The sequence below is a fragment of the Ciconia boyciana genome, chromosome 17 (genome assembly GCF_034638445.1).
Source record: "Ciconia boyciana chromosome 17, ASM3463844v1, whole genome shotgun sequence".
Classification (NCBI taxonomy): domain Eukaryota; kingdom Metazoa; phylum Chordata; class Aves; order Ciconiiformes; family Ciconiidae; genus Ciconia; species Ciconia boyciana.
In genome coordinates, this window is record NC_132950.1 from 7,905,804 (window position 1) to 7,925,554 (window position 19,751).

Below are 19,751 nucleotides of genomic sequence, written 5' to 3' on the forward strand. Positions count from 1 at the left end.
GGGCGCCTCAGGGGCCTTTCCCGCCGCCGGGCCCACTCGGGCCCTCATGCCCGGCCGCGGGCAGCAGCGGCCGCTGCCGGCGCCCTCCCCTCGGCTCCCCTCAGGGCGACGCGGGCCGCCCGCAACCCTCCCTCCCCTATCGGCACTTTCGCCACTCGCCAACGAGCCGTTAAAAAACTCGTCCCCCGCCTCCGGCCCTGTCCGCCCGCTCTCTGCTACTCTTCTGGAGCGGGACCGCAGCGCGGTGTAGCGGGAGTCTCCGGGGCGGGCGTGGAGGTGTCTCGGCCGCGACGAATCTGCGGTCGCTGAACGGCGGGCGGCAGTACTTGGCGACGGCAGCGGCCGGGACAAGATGGCGGCGTTGAGCAAGCAGTGAGTGACGGTGGAACTGGGGCTGCGGGGCCCCGCCGCGCCGCCGCCGGGCGCCTCGGGGCGGAGGGTCCGGCCGAGCCCTGCTCCGCTGGGCAGCGGCAGGGGGGGCCTTGGGGCCGCCGCTGAGGGCGGGCGCAGGCGGGGCCCTGCCTCGGGCCGGGGCGAGCTCTGACAGAACCTCCTCGCCCGGGCCGCAGGAGGGGAGCTCGCTCATCCCGGCCGGCGTATGTCTGCCGTGTAGCCTTGCTGTGTTTCCTGAATTTGAAACTGTGTTTATTAAAACAAAAAAACCCAAAACAAAACAGTGGGAAGGCATCGGAGGCTGCTTCTGTGTTGCCGGGGGGGGAGTTTTCACTCTTACGAAGTAGAATCCCCTCAGGATTCTCACACAACCCGCAGTGCAGCGGCCTCCTCCCACCCCCTGAGCACCGGCCTGACGGGGCCGAGGTGCGGCGGCACCGGCTGGGGCGGCGGGGTCAGAGGGAGCTGCTGGGGGCACGTTCAGAGCACACGGAAGCAAATAGTTCGTCACAATGATGATGTGGTACCTACGGCGTCGCGGAGTTCTCCGGCTGAACGCTACGCGCTGTGACGAACTATTTACTCAGGGATGGACTCGGGGAAAGGCAGGTGGGGGAGAAATTCCTGATTTAGAGATTGCTCATTACCAAAAACATAGGAAGTGTTTCTGAGCACAGAGATTGACTGTGTCAGCAGAATAGTTCTCTGTGTGTAGTTAATTAATCTCAGCATGACATAAGTTGACTGTAAATCATGTCTTTTGCCGTAGCTGTGTCTGTGCGTTGGTGCTTTACATTGCCATACAAAATAAGTTAACTTCCTATTGCCCCAGCGCATGTAGTTACGGAAGAGTGTCTAGTGTAGACTAAGACTAAATCTCTGGAGGTTAAACAGTAGTAATTTCTTACTTCTCCGAGGGAGGAAGAAAAAAAAAATCACTTAGAGAACTCTGGACAAGAGGGATTTGTGGCCTAATTTAGGAAGATCGTTGCTTCCAGAAACTTTGCATGGAAAAAGATAGCAATCGCTATGGGAGAAGCTGGCAAGTGTGTAGCAAGGCTGAGTGCACTGCTGTGAATGCTGCTCGGATCTGTACTTGATACATTATGTTGATGCTGATCTTTTATTTCTAAAATTGTGAATGGTAGATTTTTGTTTTGGAACATGCTATGTGTTTTGTTATAAGTAGTGTTAAAGGTAACTTTTAATTTTTTCCCTAGATATGGGCTCATTATGCCAAAAAAATTGCCACAGAAAAATCTCGTTTCGAAGAAACTCTCAGTGTTTGCAGATGACTCTGATGAAGAGGTCAGTTTAACAATTTTCTTCTGAAATTTGCCCCATATGCTGCAATTTATTTGTTTACAGCCCTTAATGCCTGCATCAGCTTATGTCAGTGTCACTAAGATGCATGTCAGCATTTAAAATTTGGGTGTGAAATACAATCTGTGTTTTCTTTAGTGCAAGTTACATGGAAGTGATGACTTGATTCTTAGTTACTTTCTGTCAGCTCTTCCAAAAGTTCATCAGGTGGCAACCTGTTTGCAAGAGTTAACAGTATCTAGCTCGTAAAGAAATTTGTTGGCTATCACTGGTAAATAAGTCTGCAAATAGAAAGACAGTAGTAATCAACAGTCATTTCTCAGATACTGACTTTAAAGTGTAGTTGTTAAGTGTATTTTATCCTTTAGCTTATTCCACCCAAATTTTATATAACTGATTTATGATGTTGGAACTCACTGTAAACAAAAGTGAAGCCGTACAACCCAAAAGTTCTAAAACAAACAAACAAAAAAGGCAAGTAATGAGAATTACTTGTAATTCTGGAAGTATTTGCAATACTTGTGTCGTGGTTTAGCCCCAGCCGGCAACTAAGCACCACACAGCCGCTCGCTCACTCCCCCCCGGTGGGATGGGGGAGAGAATCAGAAGAGTAAAAGTGAAAAAACTCGTGGGTTGAAATAAAGACAGTTTAATAGGTAAAGCAAAAGCCGTGCATGCAAGCAAAGCAAAACAAGGAATTTGTTCACTACTTCCTGTGGGCAGGCAGGTGTTCAGCCATCTCCAGGAAAGCAGGGCTCCATCACGCGTAATGGTGACTTGGGAAGACAAATGCCATCACTCCGAACGTTCCCCCCTTCCTCCTTCTTCCCCAGCTTTATATACTGAGCATGATGCCATATGGTATGGAATAGCCCTTTGGTCAGTTTGGATCAACTATCCTGGCTGTGTCCCCTCTCAACTTCTTCTGCATCTGGCAGAGCATGGGAAGCTGAGAAGTCCTTGACTAGTGCAGCAACAACTAAAACATCTCTGTATTATCAACACTGTTTTCAGCACAAATCCAAAACATAGCCCCATACCAGCTGCTGTAAAGAAAATTAACTCTATCTCAGCTGAAACCAGGACAACTTGTAATATTAGATTGAACGATACACAGCTTTTCTATGATCAAAGAGTTTACTGATACTCTGTGATTGTATGACTATATTGCATGATGCTGATACTGTTCTTTTCTATAGTCTCCTTTGATTTTTTTTAATTTTTTTTTAAGTATTACCTTCAAAATACTAGCTTTCTACCCCAGTAGAGGGTGCTGTACACTATAAAAGTTACACTTCTGGATGTACTGCTATGAGTATGGGGGGCATCCAAGAACTGGTGTGGTATATAGGCTGGTTTGGATACCTTACAGAAACCCAACTTCTAGACCAGAAGTTTTGAATTATTTAAAGCCAGTAGCTTCATAGTTTGCAGGTAAAGAACAGAAACTCTGAATTGTGGAGATGAACCCTCCACATGGATGGAGCTTTCTGTACATGATGTTACAATTTACTGGGTTTTATTGATCTGGAATTACTTGTGATAATTTAATCATAATGTCATTATGTGCATATTTAGCTTTTTTCCACAAAACCCAGAAAATAAACTTTACATATACCCGTAGTTTAGAATTCTAACATTTAAGTTGAAATTTAGAATCAGTTGAAATTTAGAAACAGAACCTGTGTTGCAAAAATGTTCTTACTGCTCTAGAGCTTCACTCAATGCGCTTTCTTTTATGTGGTTGAAAAAAAAAAAAGGCTAATTGTTTTTTTTAATGAACTAGCAGGGGTTTTTTTTATGTCGCAGAAAGCCTCAGTGTAGCAATTCCCAGCCTCTCTGTGCCTGGTTCCATTACAGAATCCAGAATGCCACTGTTGAAGGTGTCTGAGCTCCCTTTATACAGGGCATGAAAGGGCTGAGAGCCTTCCTAGTGATATGTGCTCAGCCCTCAACATGAAACTGCCTCAGTGCAGCTTACAGGACTTAGAGGAAACAGAGAAGACAGGAACGTGTCTTAAATCCCACCTCTTTCCTCACTTAGCTGCTGTCCTCAGCGCTCTCAGGAGGTGCGTCCCTCCACTTGAGCTCATAGCTGGCACTGTGGCTCTAAAGAGAGGCTTTCTTTTAAATACAGCTAATGGAGATGACAGTGGATCTGCTGTCCTCAATGGCAGGAGCACTGCCCCTGTCAGTTTGGGATTTGGTGTCTTTCTCTACATTGAGGGACTGACCCCACATTTTCCAGATCCCAAGAATGAGCTTGAATTAATCTGTTGTCATTAAACATTGCATGGTAGGACTGGTAACATTCCTCAGTATGGGGCTATCTTGTGGGTTTTCACTTCATATTTTCTTTTAATATCTAAACATTAAAGCAAAATAATGAATGCTAATAATTCTAATAATAATAATGTATGATCCTGTCTACTAACTCTTAGCTTAACAGATCAAGTATCCTCCCTTTCAGAAAGGCTGACAGATTCACTACTGGAGTCTGTTATAAAGACTCTTAAAAGTTGTCATGCTCATCAGTATGGTACCTACGCAGCAAAAAGTAATAATCTCATAACTGTCTTTATCAAAGAAGATCATTTTTTAAAAAAAGCAGAATTACTTTATTAGTTCAATAATAATTTCAGAGCTTTTCAAGATAAGGAGCAGCATTTGGGAGGGGTTTCATTTCCTGTCTGCTACCTTATCAGTCAGAACTACATCTCAAATGTCTGGAGATTATGTATTTTTAACTGAACTCTAATAAAGTTTGTGCTGGGAAATCTGCACACCTGACTTGGTCTGTGATTATATATTAGATACCAAACTTTTGCTCCCTTTTTTTTAAGTGTTACTCTGCATACTTCATTAAGATTTTGCCTTTACCCTTGCTGAAGGAATTTGAAAGGCTTTTTTGCTGTGGCTAAGTACATTAATGGATGTTAGTTGCTGATGAAGATGATCTTTGGGTTCATAAGAAACAGAATGTCTGGGATGGATTTTCTCAAAATACAGTGTTGACTGGGAGAAAGTAAACCAGGCGATTACAGTTACTTCTAGCCAATGTAGTTTTGAATTATTTGCCTTCATAATGAAGAGTTGTTACTCTCTTTAAAAACTGAGGGGAAGGTTATTACCCCTAGGAAAGCCTGTTGTAGAGAGTAGATATTACAGCAACAAACTATGATATGTTAGGAATAAGTTTCCATTCTGGCTTACTGTTATTTGCAATATCTCAATTTTCTCCAAAAATATTATTCCCTTATTCATGCATTGCGTTTTCAGAGGTGGCTTGTCAGTATTCCCGGTGCACTGTTCCATGTTCTATTTTATCTTTGGAATTTAGTTGAAAATATCTCTGTGGTACAGCAGAGAATTTCTGTTTCTTGATTGTATCAGAATTACCCAACATACATTCCTGTACCTTACCAGCCTTTCAAAACTGATTTGTTGCTGCAGGATGTAAAGTGTAGCTGAAGAAATAACTGTACATAGACCACAGTACGTCCTAAATTCAGGAGAGAAATCGTGGAGTCAGTGTGGATAGTTCTGTGAATGTATCAGCTTGATTTGGTGTTTTTTTTAAAAGATAAATGGAGTGTTTAAGCAGGCACAAAGGAAGAAACTGAAAACAGGCAGAAAACTGTATCCTGTTGTAGACTCACGTTTTTGGTTTTGCTTACAGATCCTTCTGTTCACTTTGCAAAGGATACAGTATAAGTAAAAAAAAGATTGGCAAAGTAGTGAGTATTGATGACGACCAGAGTTTATGCAACAGTTTTCATGCAAAATAAGACTAAGTAGACTAAAGGGGCTCTTAGAACAGAGATTACTGAGGAGAAGGAAGTGGAGAGGAATGACTCAAGAGGAGATATGTAAGATCAAGAAAGATTCAGAGAAAGTAAAGTGATTTTTCCATTTCTCATAATATGAGCAGTAGGGTATATGACAGAATTACCAAGTAACTGGTTTAATCTAAACAAAAGGAAGTTGGGTTTTTTTCTCCACACAATGTATAATTAAGTCGTGGAACTCATTGCCACAGGATATTGTGGCATGGCCAAAAATATAAATGGATCCAGAAATGGATTAGTCAAATTAAGGGATGCTCTTGGTGTCAAACAATGGTCCAGGTGCATCCTCCAGTTCAGGAAGTCCCTAACCTCCTGGCTTCTGGAAGCTAGGAGGGAATGCCCAGGAAAGCTAATTCTGGATGTGACTTGTTTTTCATGTTCTTTCTCTTAATATTCTGCTAGTAGCCATGACTCGTATAGTGTATGAATTGAGATGAATCTGTTGCCTGACCCAATTTTTTCTTTTTTTTCTTTTTTCTTTCTCCTGTGAAGGCTTGAGTCTCATGTACATTTAGTGATCATCCATGTGCAGGCTGCAGCTGGATAATATAGGTCTCTGTGAGGGCAAGCCTTAATGATTCACTGTTAAATACATATACATGAGAGTGTAAGTAGCTAATTTTAAGATGTTTTGATACCAAAGTGTCATGAATCCAAAGATCTCACAGTCTGAGATTCCTTATCTGATGTGAGAAGAATGAAGTAAGCAGAGTCAGATCTCAGCCTTTCAGAGACGGAGCCACATAGGGCCACAAAGTTGGGGCGAGATCCGTAGAAATGCATGCAGGTATCTACATGTGAGTTCCCTGAGCTCCCTGTATAGGCAGTAAAGATGCAGGTACTTCTGAGGCACAAGTTACCTCATTCTAAAGTAGACACCTAAAATCAGTGAGATGAATTTTGCTCTGAAAGTGTCTATTTCTCAGTCTTTGACAATAAAGTGCTCTTGGACTGGCTGGTTCAGTATAAATTTAAGTTTTGCATTTTGTGAACTGGCTTACTATCTGTGCTGCTTTCACTTGCTGATCGAATAGAGCTCCAAATTATCCTACTGTTGCTGTTTGGTCAAATATTTTTCTGTGCATCCAGTTAACACTAGATGGTTGTAAGTGAGAGATTAAAATCAAACTACATATAATCTGCCTAACATCATTGAAGCATTTCATTTCCCTTTAAAATGTATTTCACTTTAAACACAGGTAATTTATTTTACATGTCTACTGCAAAGCAGCATGTAGAGAATTCAAAAGGGCAACGATAAAGGGCAAAGCCCCCTCATGGGTCTTTCATAACAGGTTATATTAGAGCAGAAGCATCTTTTGGTTTTAAAAAAGGAATGGTGTGATGTCTTACATTGTCTATCAGTAAGCACCATGCCTGCGGTTTTGGTAGCAACCACAAATGCTTTTCCTTAGGAGGCAGGCTATGCAGCTAATATGGGATACTCCATTAATAATAGCTATTATGTCAGAATTTGTTGGTCTCTTCTTGTGGCAGTCAGTGGGGAAAAACAAGTCAGGCATCTCATATATACTTTGAGAGCACCTATTAAAATAGTTGTGACATTTTTTACAAGACATTCTCAGCTTCAGATTTAAGGTTGTAACTTCCTAGAAACCAGCTTCAGCACTGAAAATGATACTGGTCACAGACTAAGACTTGTTTTCTGAGATTATGCTTAAATGGTGCTGCTGCACCCTCTGCTCTGGAAATTACATCATTTACAGCAGCAGTTTAGGAAGGACTACTTCTAAAAACCCAACATCAGCAACTGGCTTTTTTTCCCAAGAACAAATGAGGCAAATGAGTAGGAACTCAGAAATAGAGCCCAAGTATTCTTTAAACTAGGCATGTTCAGGTGAATCATTTGCTATCCTCCTTCTGGTTTTCTAAAAAGAGCTTTATACAATTCTTTGTCTGACATTTGCCCATAGTAAGTTTCTGAATGTACTGGCCAATTTCAAGTGAATTCAACAAGACGAGATGTGTCTAACTGCAGAACAAAGACCCCGTTAATGCCCTGATGAGGAGAAAGACAAGATGATCTCAACCCTCCTTGGTTCTGTTCAGCTGGCCTGGAAGCTGAGGGCTGGCTGCCTAGTCTAGGTGAGACGGGAGGAAGCAGGAGATGCAGAGGGAAACCAAGGAACTGCAGTTGGGACCTGAGAGGTGGGAAGAGTGGGACATTGTGGTGGGAAGGCAGAGAAGACAAATTTGTAAGAAGATGAAATTTTAGTTGTCTCATTTGTGGAATTGCCTTTTTAGGTATTTGCATTTGAACTTTGAACTGAGCGTTTTGTATAAAGCTGTAAATGGTTTGCATGCTCTGTCATGAATTGAACATAGCTGAGACAAACCACAAACATTGGTCAGTAGTTCGAATGTCTGTTCTTTGGTTGTGTAGGAGCAATGTAAAGGAGACATTTTAAGAAGTAACTTACAAGGGGTGCTTGCCTGCAGGATAAAAATAAGGAGGTAGCTCAGGCACTCTAAGAGCCTGGAAGAAGCTTATAGATACCTGAAAGAAAGAAGAAATGGGAGAGAACAATGAGAAATGTTAGTAGATTGGGGTAATTTATTACTCTTTTTTTTTTAACCTTTTCAATTGTGTACAAGCTATCTTCCACGGTCTCGTAGGAGTGGTAGACTGAGGAGTCTCATTTCTAAGAGTTTCTTAGAAATGGATTCTATGTCATTTCACAGGGTAGGGTTAAAACTTTTTCTCATTCCAGAAAATATTAAACTATAAGCTTTGTGCTTCAGAAGAATAGCTTGACTGCAGGAAAAGAGAAAGTATGAGACAGATTGCTGAGCTTATAGGGCCTTTAATAAATGGTCAGTTGATAAGTAAAAACAATACAAAAGAACAGGAAGTTCTCATCTATCAGAGCTCATAGCACAACAGGAAATTGTCAACCATAAACCATTAGGGAAGGTTTTTGGTTTTTGTAAACTTTGCCACTCTAGACAAACAAATCGCAGATGGACTTCTTCACAATTATATGTACAATAATGAGGATTATCTATTACATTTGTGTTTATGTAATCTTTGTAGACCAACATGTTTGTTTCATGTAGGCAGACAAGGAAAACATTCTAAGCAGTGTTTCAAATATTTTGGTGGAATAAAGCTTATTGTGTGACTATAACTGCAGAATCTGTTTTGTCTTTTACTGAGCCCTTGCTTTCTGGCATAATGCAGGGAGATTCCTTACTGTTTAAGTACCTTTCTGTAAAACCAGTGTAAGAGCGTCTGGTAAACGAGTCCTTTAGTGATGACCCTTACTATGTCAAGCAGAGGACCATCTTCTTCTCCAAGAGCTAGAAGTCCAGGTCTTCTGTGTAATGCTGGTGTGTGTGCCACTGTCAATTTATAATATTTGTTTATATTAAGAAATGTATACTGACTAATTTATAGCATTTTTTTAGAAGAAAGCTTATGACATAAAAATCAAGTACAGTATTTTAAATATTTCTCAACAGCAGCTCATCAATCCTGAAAGCCAGAGGTAAATTCATACAGAATGAAGCCACGATTTTTGTAGGTTGTTTTAAACTAAATAATCCCCTATCTACTTCCCCCAATCAACCAGCCAGCCAGCAACATAAATAAATGAGAGACTATATCCAATTCTAGTCCAAATAATCAGCAAGCTGCAGTATACAGGGTGTAGTCCCTGATACCACAGTGGACTCTGAGTGTGTTGCTAATGTCTGCCAAGCTCAGCTTCCTAAAGCCTGAAGCACGGTCTGCTTCCTTGCCTGGTTATCTGCAGCTGGGTTAGACAGAGAGGCTGCTTTCTAGTGAGGAGCATAACTGTATCAGTGCAGGGTTTTTCTTCCATAAAAGTGCACATCACGCTTTCCCTTTACTACTGTAGTTTAACCACAACGTTTAAAATTTTGAAAGCAGAGATGGATTTTATCTAAGTCTGCATGTAGCAATTAAAGCACCAGAAAAAGTTGGAATATGTGCCCTTTCAAGTTCCCATTTTTACTTGTCTGTAAGTCCCTCACTTGGAGTGGGCTAGGAAGGAATATTTTGAATATTCTGTGTCTCAGGTTTTTCAGACTGTAGTATTACTTATGAAAGTAAGTACTAGCATGTTTATGGGAAGTGAGCAAAGGTCTAGAGTATTAGAATTCAGTGGATGCTATTATGTGATATCACATGTACTTCTCCGAATATTGACAGCGTTGCCTTAGCACCTTGTCTTGCTGAGTTTAGAATTACTTGGTACTCCTCTGAGATACTACCTTTCTGGCTTTTTTTTTTTTTTTTAAAAAGCTACACAGAAGCTTGCAAGTCTTTTTATTATTTATGGTTCGCATAGCAGAAAAAAATCCCTTAGAGGCAATCACTGTGTGTACCTGTTAGTTAGTCCCATACGACTTGTGAACTCAGTAACAATCTTAACCATCCTTGGTGGGTGGCAGAGGTCCCAAAGATACTGTGTTCCTGTGGTCTTCATGAAAATTGGCAGCTGGGTAAAGGGACAGACGTAGATGAGAATTTGTGATTTTAATCTTTCTCAGTGTTGAGGAGGAACTGTTGACGGACTGCTCAGCACAGGGCTAGCTTTTGGTCACACGCAGCATTGCCCACCTGCCAAATAAAGCAGGCAGGGTGTCTGAGGAGGTGATGGGGAAATAAAGACACAGAGGGCACAAAGTCACATATAATGAAACTCCATTAATTCTGCTGCTCATGGCACAACTTGTTCCCTGTTTCTGAAATTAACCAGTGAAAAATACTTGGACTGTTTAGAGTCTGTCATGTAGAAAATTGTGGAAAAGCATTTGGTTTTTTCCTTGTTGAGACATTTGTTAAAATTTTAATAGCATAAGCAAGAGGGGTCATGAGACGTTATTATTTTATTTAAACATCAAATGAAATCCAAAGCCGCCTTGTTCAGGGGATCTGTTTGAATTTACATGGTGCTAATTCTGTTTGATTTCAGAAGATCCTAGTCCCTGCTGCCAAGCTCCCTGCTAGTTGGTTTCCATTTTTTAATTTTATTAAGAGCTGATTACACAATCTCCTTGTCTTTTTAAAATGTGATATAGAGCATGTGTTAGTCAAAGTTGCAAAACTTGGGAGGCTGCCAAAATGCAAAAGGATTTTTCCTTCCTATTTCTGCTTTTTAAGATTAAGATATACTTAATTACATAAACAAGGATACAAGTCCTGTCATGTATAGTGAATCTGTTTAATAAACAGTATTATCTATTGGTTGAGAAAAGATAGATATGCAGTTTAGTTCAAGACTAATTAAAAGAAAACTAAATAAAATGCAAAGCTTTTTTTAAAAGACAGCATGATTAGAAAACATGTTTTCAGTAGTGGCTATGTTTTTTCCTAGGGAAGATTAGTGTTGCTATTTTCTAGCATATTAATCTTGAAAAATTAAACATTAATGTCGGAATTACATGCTGTGCAAATCAGCAGTATTCTTATTTTTAAAAATAGGGAACTAATGATACAGATCAAACTTGAAATAAGCACCAGATCCTTTCGGATATTTGTTTTTTACTAGTGAATACAGTTTTTTAATGTGATTGTCAGTAAGAATGTCTGGTTGCGACTGCTACATCTCTGATGACGCTTACATGCTGGAAGAAGAGTGTGTATATTTGAATAGCACCTATCTATTTCACAGACTATTAGAAATATAATTTTAAAAAAAATTGAGAATATTTATCCTTCTTTATTCACAAACATATAATTCCCAAGAATATTAAAACGTTTTTGATACACAGATTGGTGGGAGGATATAATTCCAATTTCCATTGATTTGGAGGGTTTGTTTTCTGTGTTTCCTTTTTATCTTCTTTTTTTTATGGCAAAACCTGAAAGAATTGTGATGTTTGTGAGTGAGTAGATGTATTACAGCATCCTTCTCTTAGGAATTTGTTTCAGTACTGGCTTTAGCTGTCCTTTGCTAGATGTTTTGCCTGCTGATGTGCTAGCTTCTTGCACCAACAGACTGACCCTTGCCATAATGGAGGGGTATGTCTTTTCTACTAGTTTTTTGGCAGTGGTTGGAGGAAGGCATTGCAACTAAACAGTTTCCACAGACCTCCTATGTCTCTGAGCATTTCTTGGACAGAGATTGCTTGTTTTGTGAAATGGCATGAAATTTTATGCAGCTTTTGAGGTACACATGTCATTGAAATAGTGTTCTTAAACTCGTCACCATTTTCATAAAAAATATATATCTGTACATCTATATGTTGAGGTACTGCAATACTTCACTCATGGAAAAGGCTGATTCATTGTATGCTTGTGAATGAACTTTTAGTTTTTCTTGCTTACAGAAAAATACTATTGAAGTGAGAGACTGACTTATGTAATGGGACTATTGTATAGTTGTTCGTTAGAATGGTAGAAAAATAATATGAGCTGTTTCAATGTAATTAATTTTATTTCTGCAATGTTTCCTTCTCACAGCCATCTGTTGGTGAAAGTCTTCAGAAAGAAGCACTGAAAAAACAAGCAATGAAACAGGTAAGATGCAGTGGGAACTCTTCATGCCCATGGCAAATTAGGAAATTACTGCACCCGTTCTCTTTTATTAAATAATTGCAGAAACATAATTGTGCAACTTCAGAGTTGGAGTTACCCTTTAAAAAAATTCCACGTAATTTTATGATTTTGTGCATTGCTCTTTGCAGCACAAGACTTTCTTTAAAACTTGACTTGACGTTCTCAGAGCCTTTCCTCTAGCAAGGATTTTGTTTCACTTTTCTGGGCAAGATTGTTCTTTTTGAAATTCTTCTGGCTATGATCAAAGTAGCTGAAAAACTCCCAGTGAAAGCTGCATGAGTGAGGTTTAACACAGAGCTGGTCATAATTTAAAACACAATAAAATTTCTGTTTACTCAATGCAAGTACTTAAATACACAAGATGTTGAAGTTTGTTTTGTGGCACTGAATGCATTGATGTTTTTAGAGTTTCTCAAACAGTTTGTTTCATTTGTACAATGTAATGTTACAAAGTCTTGGGTTTTTAAATATTTAAATATATACCAATAGTGAGCCTTTTACTGTAATCGAGGAATAAATTGTACAGAGGAAACAACAAATTTTACACTTAAAAAAGTTCCAGACCAATAAAAGACATAGATAGAAGAAGAAGATATTTATGTGTCATACATTTAACACATTGCTGTTTTTTGATGGAGGTAATAAGTGCTGGAGAGAAACTTGTATGGTTGCCGTTCAGCATTCCTCTCCTGTTGTCAGGAGATCTGATCAAAGGGCTCCCCTAGTAGTTGGTTTTTTCTGATAGGGCTTTTAAAAACTGAACGGTTTTACAGTTCTTACTTCCAACTTCACTACAAACAGACAAACAGAAGATAGAACTGTGAAATATGGAATCATATCCTGAATTATATTGGTACATGTTTATTATTTGGAGCTTTGGGGAAGGGGGATAAACTATAGATGAAAACAGACAGTAAAATTTATTGAAATGCTGTTTACTGTTTATTTAAAAAATTAATTACATTATTTGATGGAACAGTTTGCTCATTAAGAAGTTTCCAGTATTGTTTTGGCTGTTGTCTTTGCTTCCTATATTTCCTGTAACTGCAAATACTGGTGATGATTTGGTTCTTCGTCTTCTCAATCCTGGTAAACAGTTCAAGAACTTTGTAGATCAGACTGTTTTTAAATTACACTCAATGTACACTAAATGGATAGGTTTATACTATAGGTCTGTTTAAATTACAATATAGAACAAAATGTTTCAAAGTAGTAAAAATTTCATGCTTAATTTTTTGGTATCTTTTCTTCTCCTCCCCCCTTTTTTTCTTTTAGACTAAATTGGAGATTCAGAAGGCTTTGGAGGAAGATGCTACAGTGTATGAATATGACAGTATTTATGATGAAATGCAGCAGAAGAAGAAAGAAAGTAATGCCAGAGTGTTATCCGGAAAAGATGACAAAAAGGTCGATACCTGAAAATGTATGCTGTCTGTCTTACCTCTGTATGCTTGCAATAGCGATGATTGATTAACTTCTAAGCTTTGCCAAATGCATTTTCTCATGGGGCATGCAAGTATTGTGCTCAAATCCTGTTACATAAGGTAGTAATTTGCAAGAATTTTGGCAATCTGTTAGTTCATCAGATACTTCAGAGTCCTGATCCAGTGGTATTCTGGAGGGTGGCAAACTACAAGTTTCCCACCCAATTTATGATGTACGTATAGCATATCTTTCTGTGCATTTCTGAAGAGAATGTTGCAATGGGATAATAGAATTAGAGGCAGTGGGCCCTGCAACAATACTGCTTCTGGTAATAAAGACTCTTTGGTTATCAAGTCAATGAACATAAATCGTTCCTTCTCACTCACTCGTGTGCTTACTGGAGGACTGTCAGAAGACTGAAGTAATTAACTTTCATTGGTGAAATGTGAGCCAATTTCCACAGCCCAATGCCTTGTTTCAAAGCATTGCTGAATTATCCTGACAAGTGATATTTTCATTGTTACTTATTCTGTTTCATTTGAAAGCTCTTGTCAGGGTATGTGGGTATAAAAGGAAGCTTCCCACTCCTTTACAGCAATAGAAAGGCAAGACTATTAGAAGACAGAGGGGTGAGAAATCAAAAAACATTTAATTTCACTCAGAGCAAAAATCATCCTCGTCAAAGATGCTGAATGTTTTGATTGAATACAGCAATGTCTTTTGTTATTGGGAAGCATGCTGCGTTAGTGATCTGAAAGGGAATGACAGTTTATTTCAGATAGCTATCAGTGTGAGAATGTGTTCAACTAGCTTCTGTCAATTTTCTTCCATTACAAATGTTCTTCAACATCTCCATCAATCCCCATTTGTGTTTTCTCAGCCACCTTAATTATATCTCAGCATTATACCTTTTTCTTCCTATTTTAGCCCAGATACATCCAAAATATCCTCAAAGCAGCTGAGATTAGAAAGAAGGAGCAAGAAAAAAGAATGGAAAGAAAAATTCAGAAAGAGCGTGAAATGGAAGGAGGAGAGTTTGCTCACAAAGAGGCTTTTGTGACTTCAGCCTATAAGAAGAAGCTGCAAGAAAGGGCTGAGGAGGAGGAAAGAGAAAGAAGAGAGGCAGCTCTTGAGGGTAAGATTCACACTGAAATAATTCCCCTTAAAAAGAAGTATGGCCTTGTACATGATTTACAACACTGTCATCTGGTCTCTCTGTGAGGCTTGAGATAATTAAAATCAAAAAGGACCAAATAGCAGATACTGAATGAGATCCCACTTTTTTATTTTCCTTTGTACTATGTTCCTAACAGAACAGAGGAAGCTCCTCTGTTTGTGTGTCAGTACTATTTGGGTTGCTACTTTTAATTTTTGAGGAAGGGTCAGTTGTTGAAGACAGACTCATAAGCCTGGGGAACAATGATGCTTACACTCCTTACTTCAGACATTCTGTACAGTGTCCCAGGAATAGGTGTAACAAGTAGGATATAGGAACATAAGATAAATTATGTTGGAGTGGACCTCTAAAGGTCATCTATTCCAGCCTTTTGCTCAAAGCATGGTCTGCTATGAGGTCAAATCAGGTTGTTCTGAGCTTTTTCCACTCCGGGCTTCAAAACCTTCAGGATGGAGATTGCAGTCATGGTGGTGTCTACCAATTGTGAGTTGTGTCTGATGAGTATTTATGGCACAGTAAATCCAACCTTGCTTTCTTTCTCTTAGCGTACCTGGATGTGACAAAACAGAAGGATCTCAGTGGATTTTACAGACATCTTTTAAACCAGAGGGTAGGGGAAGAAGAGATGCCTAAATGCAGCTTCCGTGAAGCCAGGTAGGATGTGATTCCAGAAGGCTTTCAGATATAAACCAGCTTCTGGCTGTTTGTGATTCCAGGCTCACTGAAACATTGTAAGAATTAGACAGAGAGTACTAAAACACTGGTAGGATAAGCTGATTACTTTATACAGCTGATTAACAGAATTATTTGGAAAATGTCTGATGATCATCAGTGGTATAGACTATAAGACACAAACAAGCAGGAGAGGGATGCTGTTTAAAAAGTATCAAGAGGACAGTCATACTTGTAATACTGGTTGGTATTATTCTAACCTATATTTACTTTGGTTTACATAATATTTGGCAATCTGCATTAAGTTACATATTTTGAATTATGAGGGAGACAAAAGATAAAATAATGAGCATAGAGGTAAGTCATAGGAAATGATGTGATATGAATTTCCTGAAAAGAATGAGAGTCCCTAACTTTGTACTTGTTCCACATTTACACGTTCATAAAAAATAAAGTAATTGAGTGTTGATGCTGTGGTAAAAGGAAATTAATCAAATATACAGGAAATCCAGTGGGAATATTTAAAAATCTTAATAATGCACATTCCAGATCTTAATATATGCACATTCCAAAGCAAAGTAATGAGATGAAGCTGAATTATTTATGCAGTTGAGGTGGTGAAATTCTGCCCTGTGGATAAATATGGTGAAGGGGATATGTTTCTTACATGCAACAACTGATTATTTGAAACAATTCAGGTTAAGCCTCACTTGAGATGGGCCTTAAACCTGGATGCCACTAGTTAAATGCTTACCATCACAAAGAAAATGCAGCTGTCATCAAGAGATCTTCTAGATCTGAGGTTGGATTATTAGAAAGTAAATTCTTAGCTTAAATGAAGAATGTGATGACAGTGAAGTTACTTAGCTATCTGAAGGGAATTCTCGATTATGTCTTCAGTATAAGGATATGCCGCCTTACTGGAAATAAATAGGGAAAAGTAGTGTAAGAGAAATAGGAAGTAATAATTACTGACTGGAAGAAAAGCAGAACAGCTTCCTGAATTTAAGCAGAAAATGGGAAATTTGAGGCCACAGTTTTGTCATTTGAGACTCAGGCTTTCACCAAAGAGAAACACTTGCTTGGTTTCAGGGGTGCACAAAGATTGCTACTGAGGTGGTTAAATGAATTTTGCATTTTATGGTTTCTTCTTTTTATTGATGAAATCTCAGTTACTGAATTGCATCTCTTTATAAAAACAGTAGCAGTAGTGGTCAGCCCACTTGGTTGTCCATTTGCTTTAATACTTCTTCTTTCAGAGCATCCTCAGGATGATGTAGTTTTGTACTGTGTAGAGATAATTTGAAACGATGGTTTCTTAATCTTGCAAATTAAGGAAATGTTCCTTTTGTGAGTTGTATATAAAATTAATTCAGGGGAAAACAAGTAGTACTGTAGATGGTGCTCCCAGCAAGGCTTTCAAATAAGCTCAGGTGTATATTTTAATTTTATTCTTTCTTATGGTGGTACAATAGGATACAGAGAGAAAACAACTCAATTTTTAGATCTCAGAATTTGCATCACTTGTCCCTAAAGTGATCCACTTTGGCTCATCATTTTAATTAATTGGATTACTAAATAAATTATTGAACTTTTCAGCATGATTTTTAGTCATTGTTCATAGACTAACCATGCTTTCAAGCATGCATCAAACATTCAATGTAACTAGGTGGTGTGCTGATGCATAAGAATTTACCACAGACTGTTACTGTAGCTGTATGATTAGAAAGAAGGGACATGTGGCTTGTGTGAGTAAACATGTATTTCCTTATCAGTCAGAAAAGAATGACAAAGCATAACCTTTCTATCTACTGCCCAAATCAGTCCTCCATGGGTTGGCTTTTGGTATTTAAGAATCTATGAGCTACTAGATAGATGCTAATTTCAGTCTAGCCACAAGAGTGAGATCTTCAGAAGTACTGGATTAAAAAAAAAAAATCTACTACTACTAATGGAAGCTATGTTCTTACCTCTGTCAACAAAACATCCAACCTGCTGCTTCTCTGGATCATTATTTGATGTGAATAGATGAATAATAGGAAACACAGGAAAATATGTGTAGCTTGCCAAAAAGCTTACACAAGAATACAAATCTATGTCTTTTTCCTTAGATGGAGGCTACAGATACTTAACCATAGTCATTGTTTTAGATAAATTCGTCAGCTCGCATTCACCAATGAACCAGATACAGCTACTTAATAGAAATCCTTTGCGCTGGATTCCTGGAACCTGAGCCACAGATAGATTTGCTTTCTTAGACTTTTCAGCAGCATCTTTTGCTTAAGTCCTGACCGGAAGTCAGTTTGTAGAAAAGTTGGAGATTTCAGGCTGTGTAATGTTGTTTTTTCTTTTCTTAACAACAAAAATATAGGATAAAGGAAGAAAAATCTGACAGTGGTTATGATGAATCCAACCAAAGGAACAAATGCCCATATGAAAGGCAAAAACTGAAGCCCTCTGCTAAGAAAGAGAATAATCCAGACGCTGATACCGACTTAGGAACTGATAGTAGTGATGATGATAAGAGACACAAAAATAGTAAAGTAAATTTGAAAAAGAAGAAAAGGAGAGAGAGCTCTGTGAGCAGTGAAGAGGAGGCCAAACGTCACAAGAACCAGAGGCATTCCAGATCACCAAGCTCATCCAGTGTGGAGGAAGAGCTGCGCACAAAAGCCCAAACAAATCATCTTACAAAGAGGGGAGAGAGCAGACCAAGCAGAAGGGGAAATGATGAACAACACAGGGAAAAGGAATATGAGAGAAGTAGGACCCACGAAAAGGATCACCAAAGGGAAAAGGAAGAGCGACATAGATATGGGGATCACGCTAACAAAGATAACTACAGAAGGAGGGAAGAGCAAGATGATAAACAAAGAGGGAAGGAAAGAAAAGAGAGGGAGGGACATGGCAGAGAATGGAGGAAGGCAAAGGAGAGGGAAGAGAAGGGCTCAGAGAAGGAACGAGAGAAAGAAAGAAAAAGAAATGGTAAAGATAGATATGACAGAGAGAAGGAAAGAGAAGAGAAATGCAGAGAAAAGGAAGATCATGTGAAGGAGAGGAGAGAGAAATATGGTCGTGATGAAAAGAAATACAGAGAGAGGAGGGAAAGTACTCCTACACCTTTAGAAAAAGATGGAGAGACCAATCTAGAAAAAGAGAGAAAGGGAAAAGAGAGGGAGATGGATGAGAAGGGAAGATCCAGCTCTGGAATTTTGTCTGAGCAGAAACGTAAAGCTGGAGAAGAAGGGGAGAAAGAGGAGAAAGAACAAGCACAGAAAACATCTGAGAGCATGAGCAAATTTGCTAAACGGAGCAATGAAGAGACAGTCATGTCAGCAAGGGACCGCTATTTGGCAAGGCAAATGGCACGTGTCAGTACTAAATCTTACATAGAGAAGGAAGAAGATTAATGTCCCTGTGGTGGGCAAAACACTTGGTCTGTCAACCAAGAGGAAAAGCCACTGCTGCATGGACTCTTGTACAGAAGTAAAGGTGTATCCTAGCTATTTATTCCTGGCTTTCATTTAAGAAATTGTGTGTGCCATAATAGAACAACTTTTGAAATGGATTAGTGGATCACTTGGCACACACCCTTAGTCTGTTTATACAGTTGAAATATTAAATTTGGCTGACACTGTCCACCCTGGACTTCGGTACCCTGTCCTTGGTACTTGAAGATTCTGGGACAGACCTAGGAATGTTGAAGAACGTAAGGTGAGAATACTTCCCCCTGGCAGCCCCTGCTCCTTTCACCAGCTGAAACAGTGAGCTCTGCTGAAACAAAGGTGTTCTCAGGCCTTAGCAGGAGTCATTGTTGCCCACTAATGCTCTCAAAAATGAGAAGCAGACCTGTAAAAATGGGAAGAAAAGCAAGAAAAACAGCCTGAATAATAATCTAGGAGATTTCTGTACCTAGCATGGCATTTTGTAAGCTAAATGCATATTGACATATGAATTTTTTATTTATGTGTGGGCTTTGGTTTTGGGACCTGTTGTACAGAAACACTTAAATAAAGTGTAAGATAAATACTGGATCTAATGCGTAGGTAGTTTTTAATGCTTGTGTTATTTTACTTCCTCTTTTTTGTGTGAAATAAGGTATACAAGTCTTTTTTCATGCATTACAGTCATATCTGCTTGTTCTGCTGGAGGTAATATTTTAGATTTGTGAGTCTGTTCAAAGGTTCATAATTAAGAATAAATTTCTCTCCAAACTATAACTTGGTAAGTAGGATATCTGACAGTGGTTGTAGTTTTTAAGATACATTTTCAACACTTTTCATAATGCTTTCTTTCACTTTGTTTTGTAGTAAATTTATCACTTTTATGCTACTATAAGGTGAACCAATATATATAAAAAAAGGTT

The 19,751-nt window shown here is 39.1% G+C and overlaps 1 protein-coding gene across 2 annotated transcripts; it reads left to right on the top strand.

Moving 5' to 3' along the window:
• Positions 1–21: 21 nt before the first annotated feature.
• Positions 22–19,419, top strand: NSRP1 (nuclear speckle splicing regulatory protein 1). Of its 2 annotated transcripts, none has more exons than XM_072882475.1 (7): positions 22–372; positions 1,614–1,701; positions 12,016–12,072; positions 13,387–13,518; positions 14,464–14,671; positions 15,259–15,367; positions 17,757–19,419. In XM_072882475.1, the coding sequence occupies exons 1-7, from the start codon at positions 353–355 to the stop codon at positions 18,793–18,795; spliced, it is 1,653 nt and encodes a 550-aa protein (XP_072738576.1). In that variant the 5' UTR covers positions 22–352; the 3' UTR covers positions 18,796–19,419. The 2 variants fall into 2 exon arrangements, with proteins under 2 accessions (XP_072738576.1, XP_072738577.1); XM_072882476.1 differs by lacking the exon at positions 22–372 and adding an exon at positions 876–1,002.
• The last annotated feature ends 332 nt before the right edge of the window (positions 19,420–19,751 follow it).

Bases quoted from the DNA above. Each gene is read 5' to 3' on its own strand.
- NSRP1 (XM_072882475.1), top strand. From the start codon at position 353: ATGGCGGCGTTGAGCAAGCA. The intron at 1,702-12,015 runs GTCAGTTTAACA...TCCTTCTCACAG, and splicing joins CAGATGACTCTGATGAAGAG to CCATCTGTTGGTGAAAGTCT. The intron at 13,519-14,463 runs GTCGATACCTGA...TTCCTATTTTAG, and splicing joins CCGGAAAAGATGACAAAAAG to CCCAGATACATCCAAAATAT.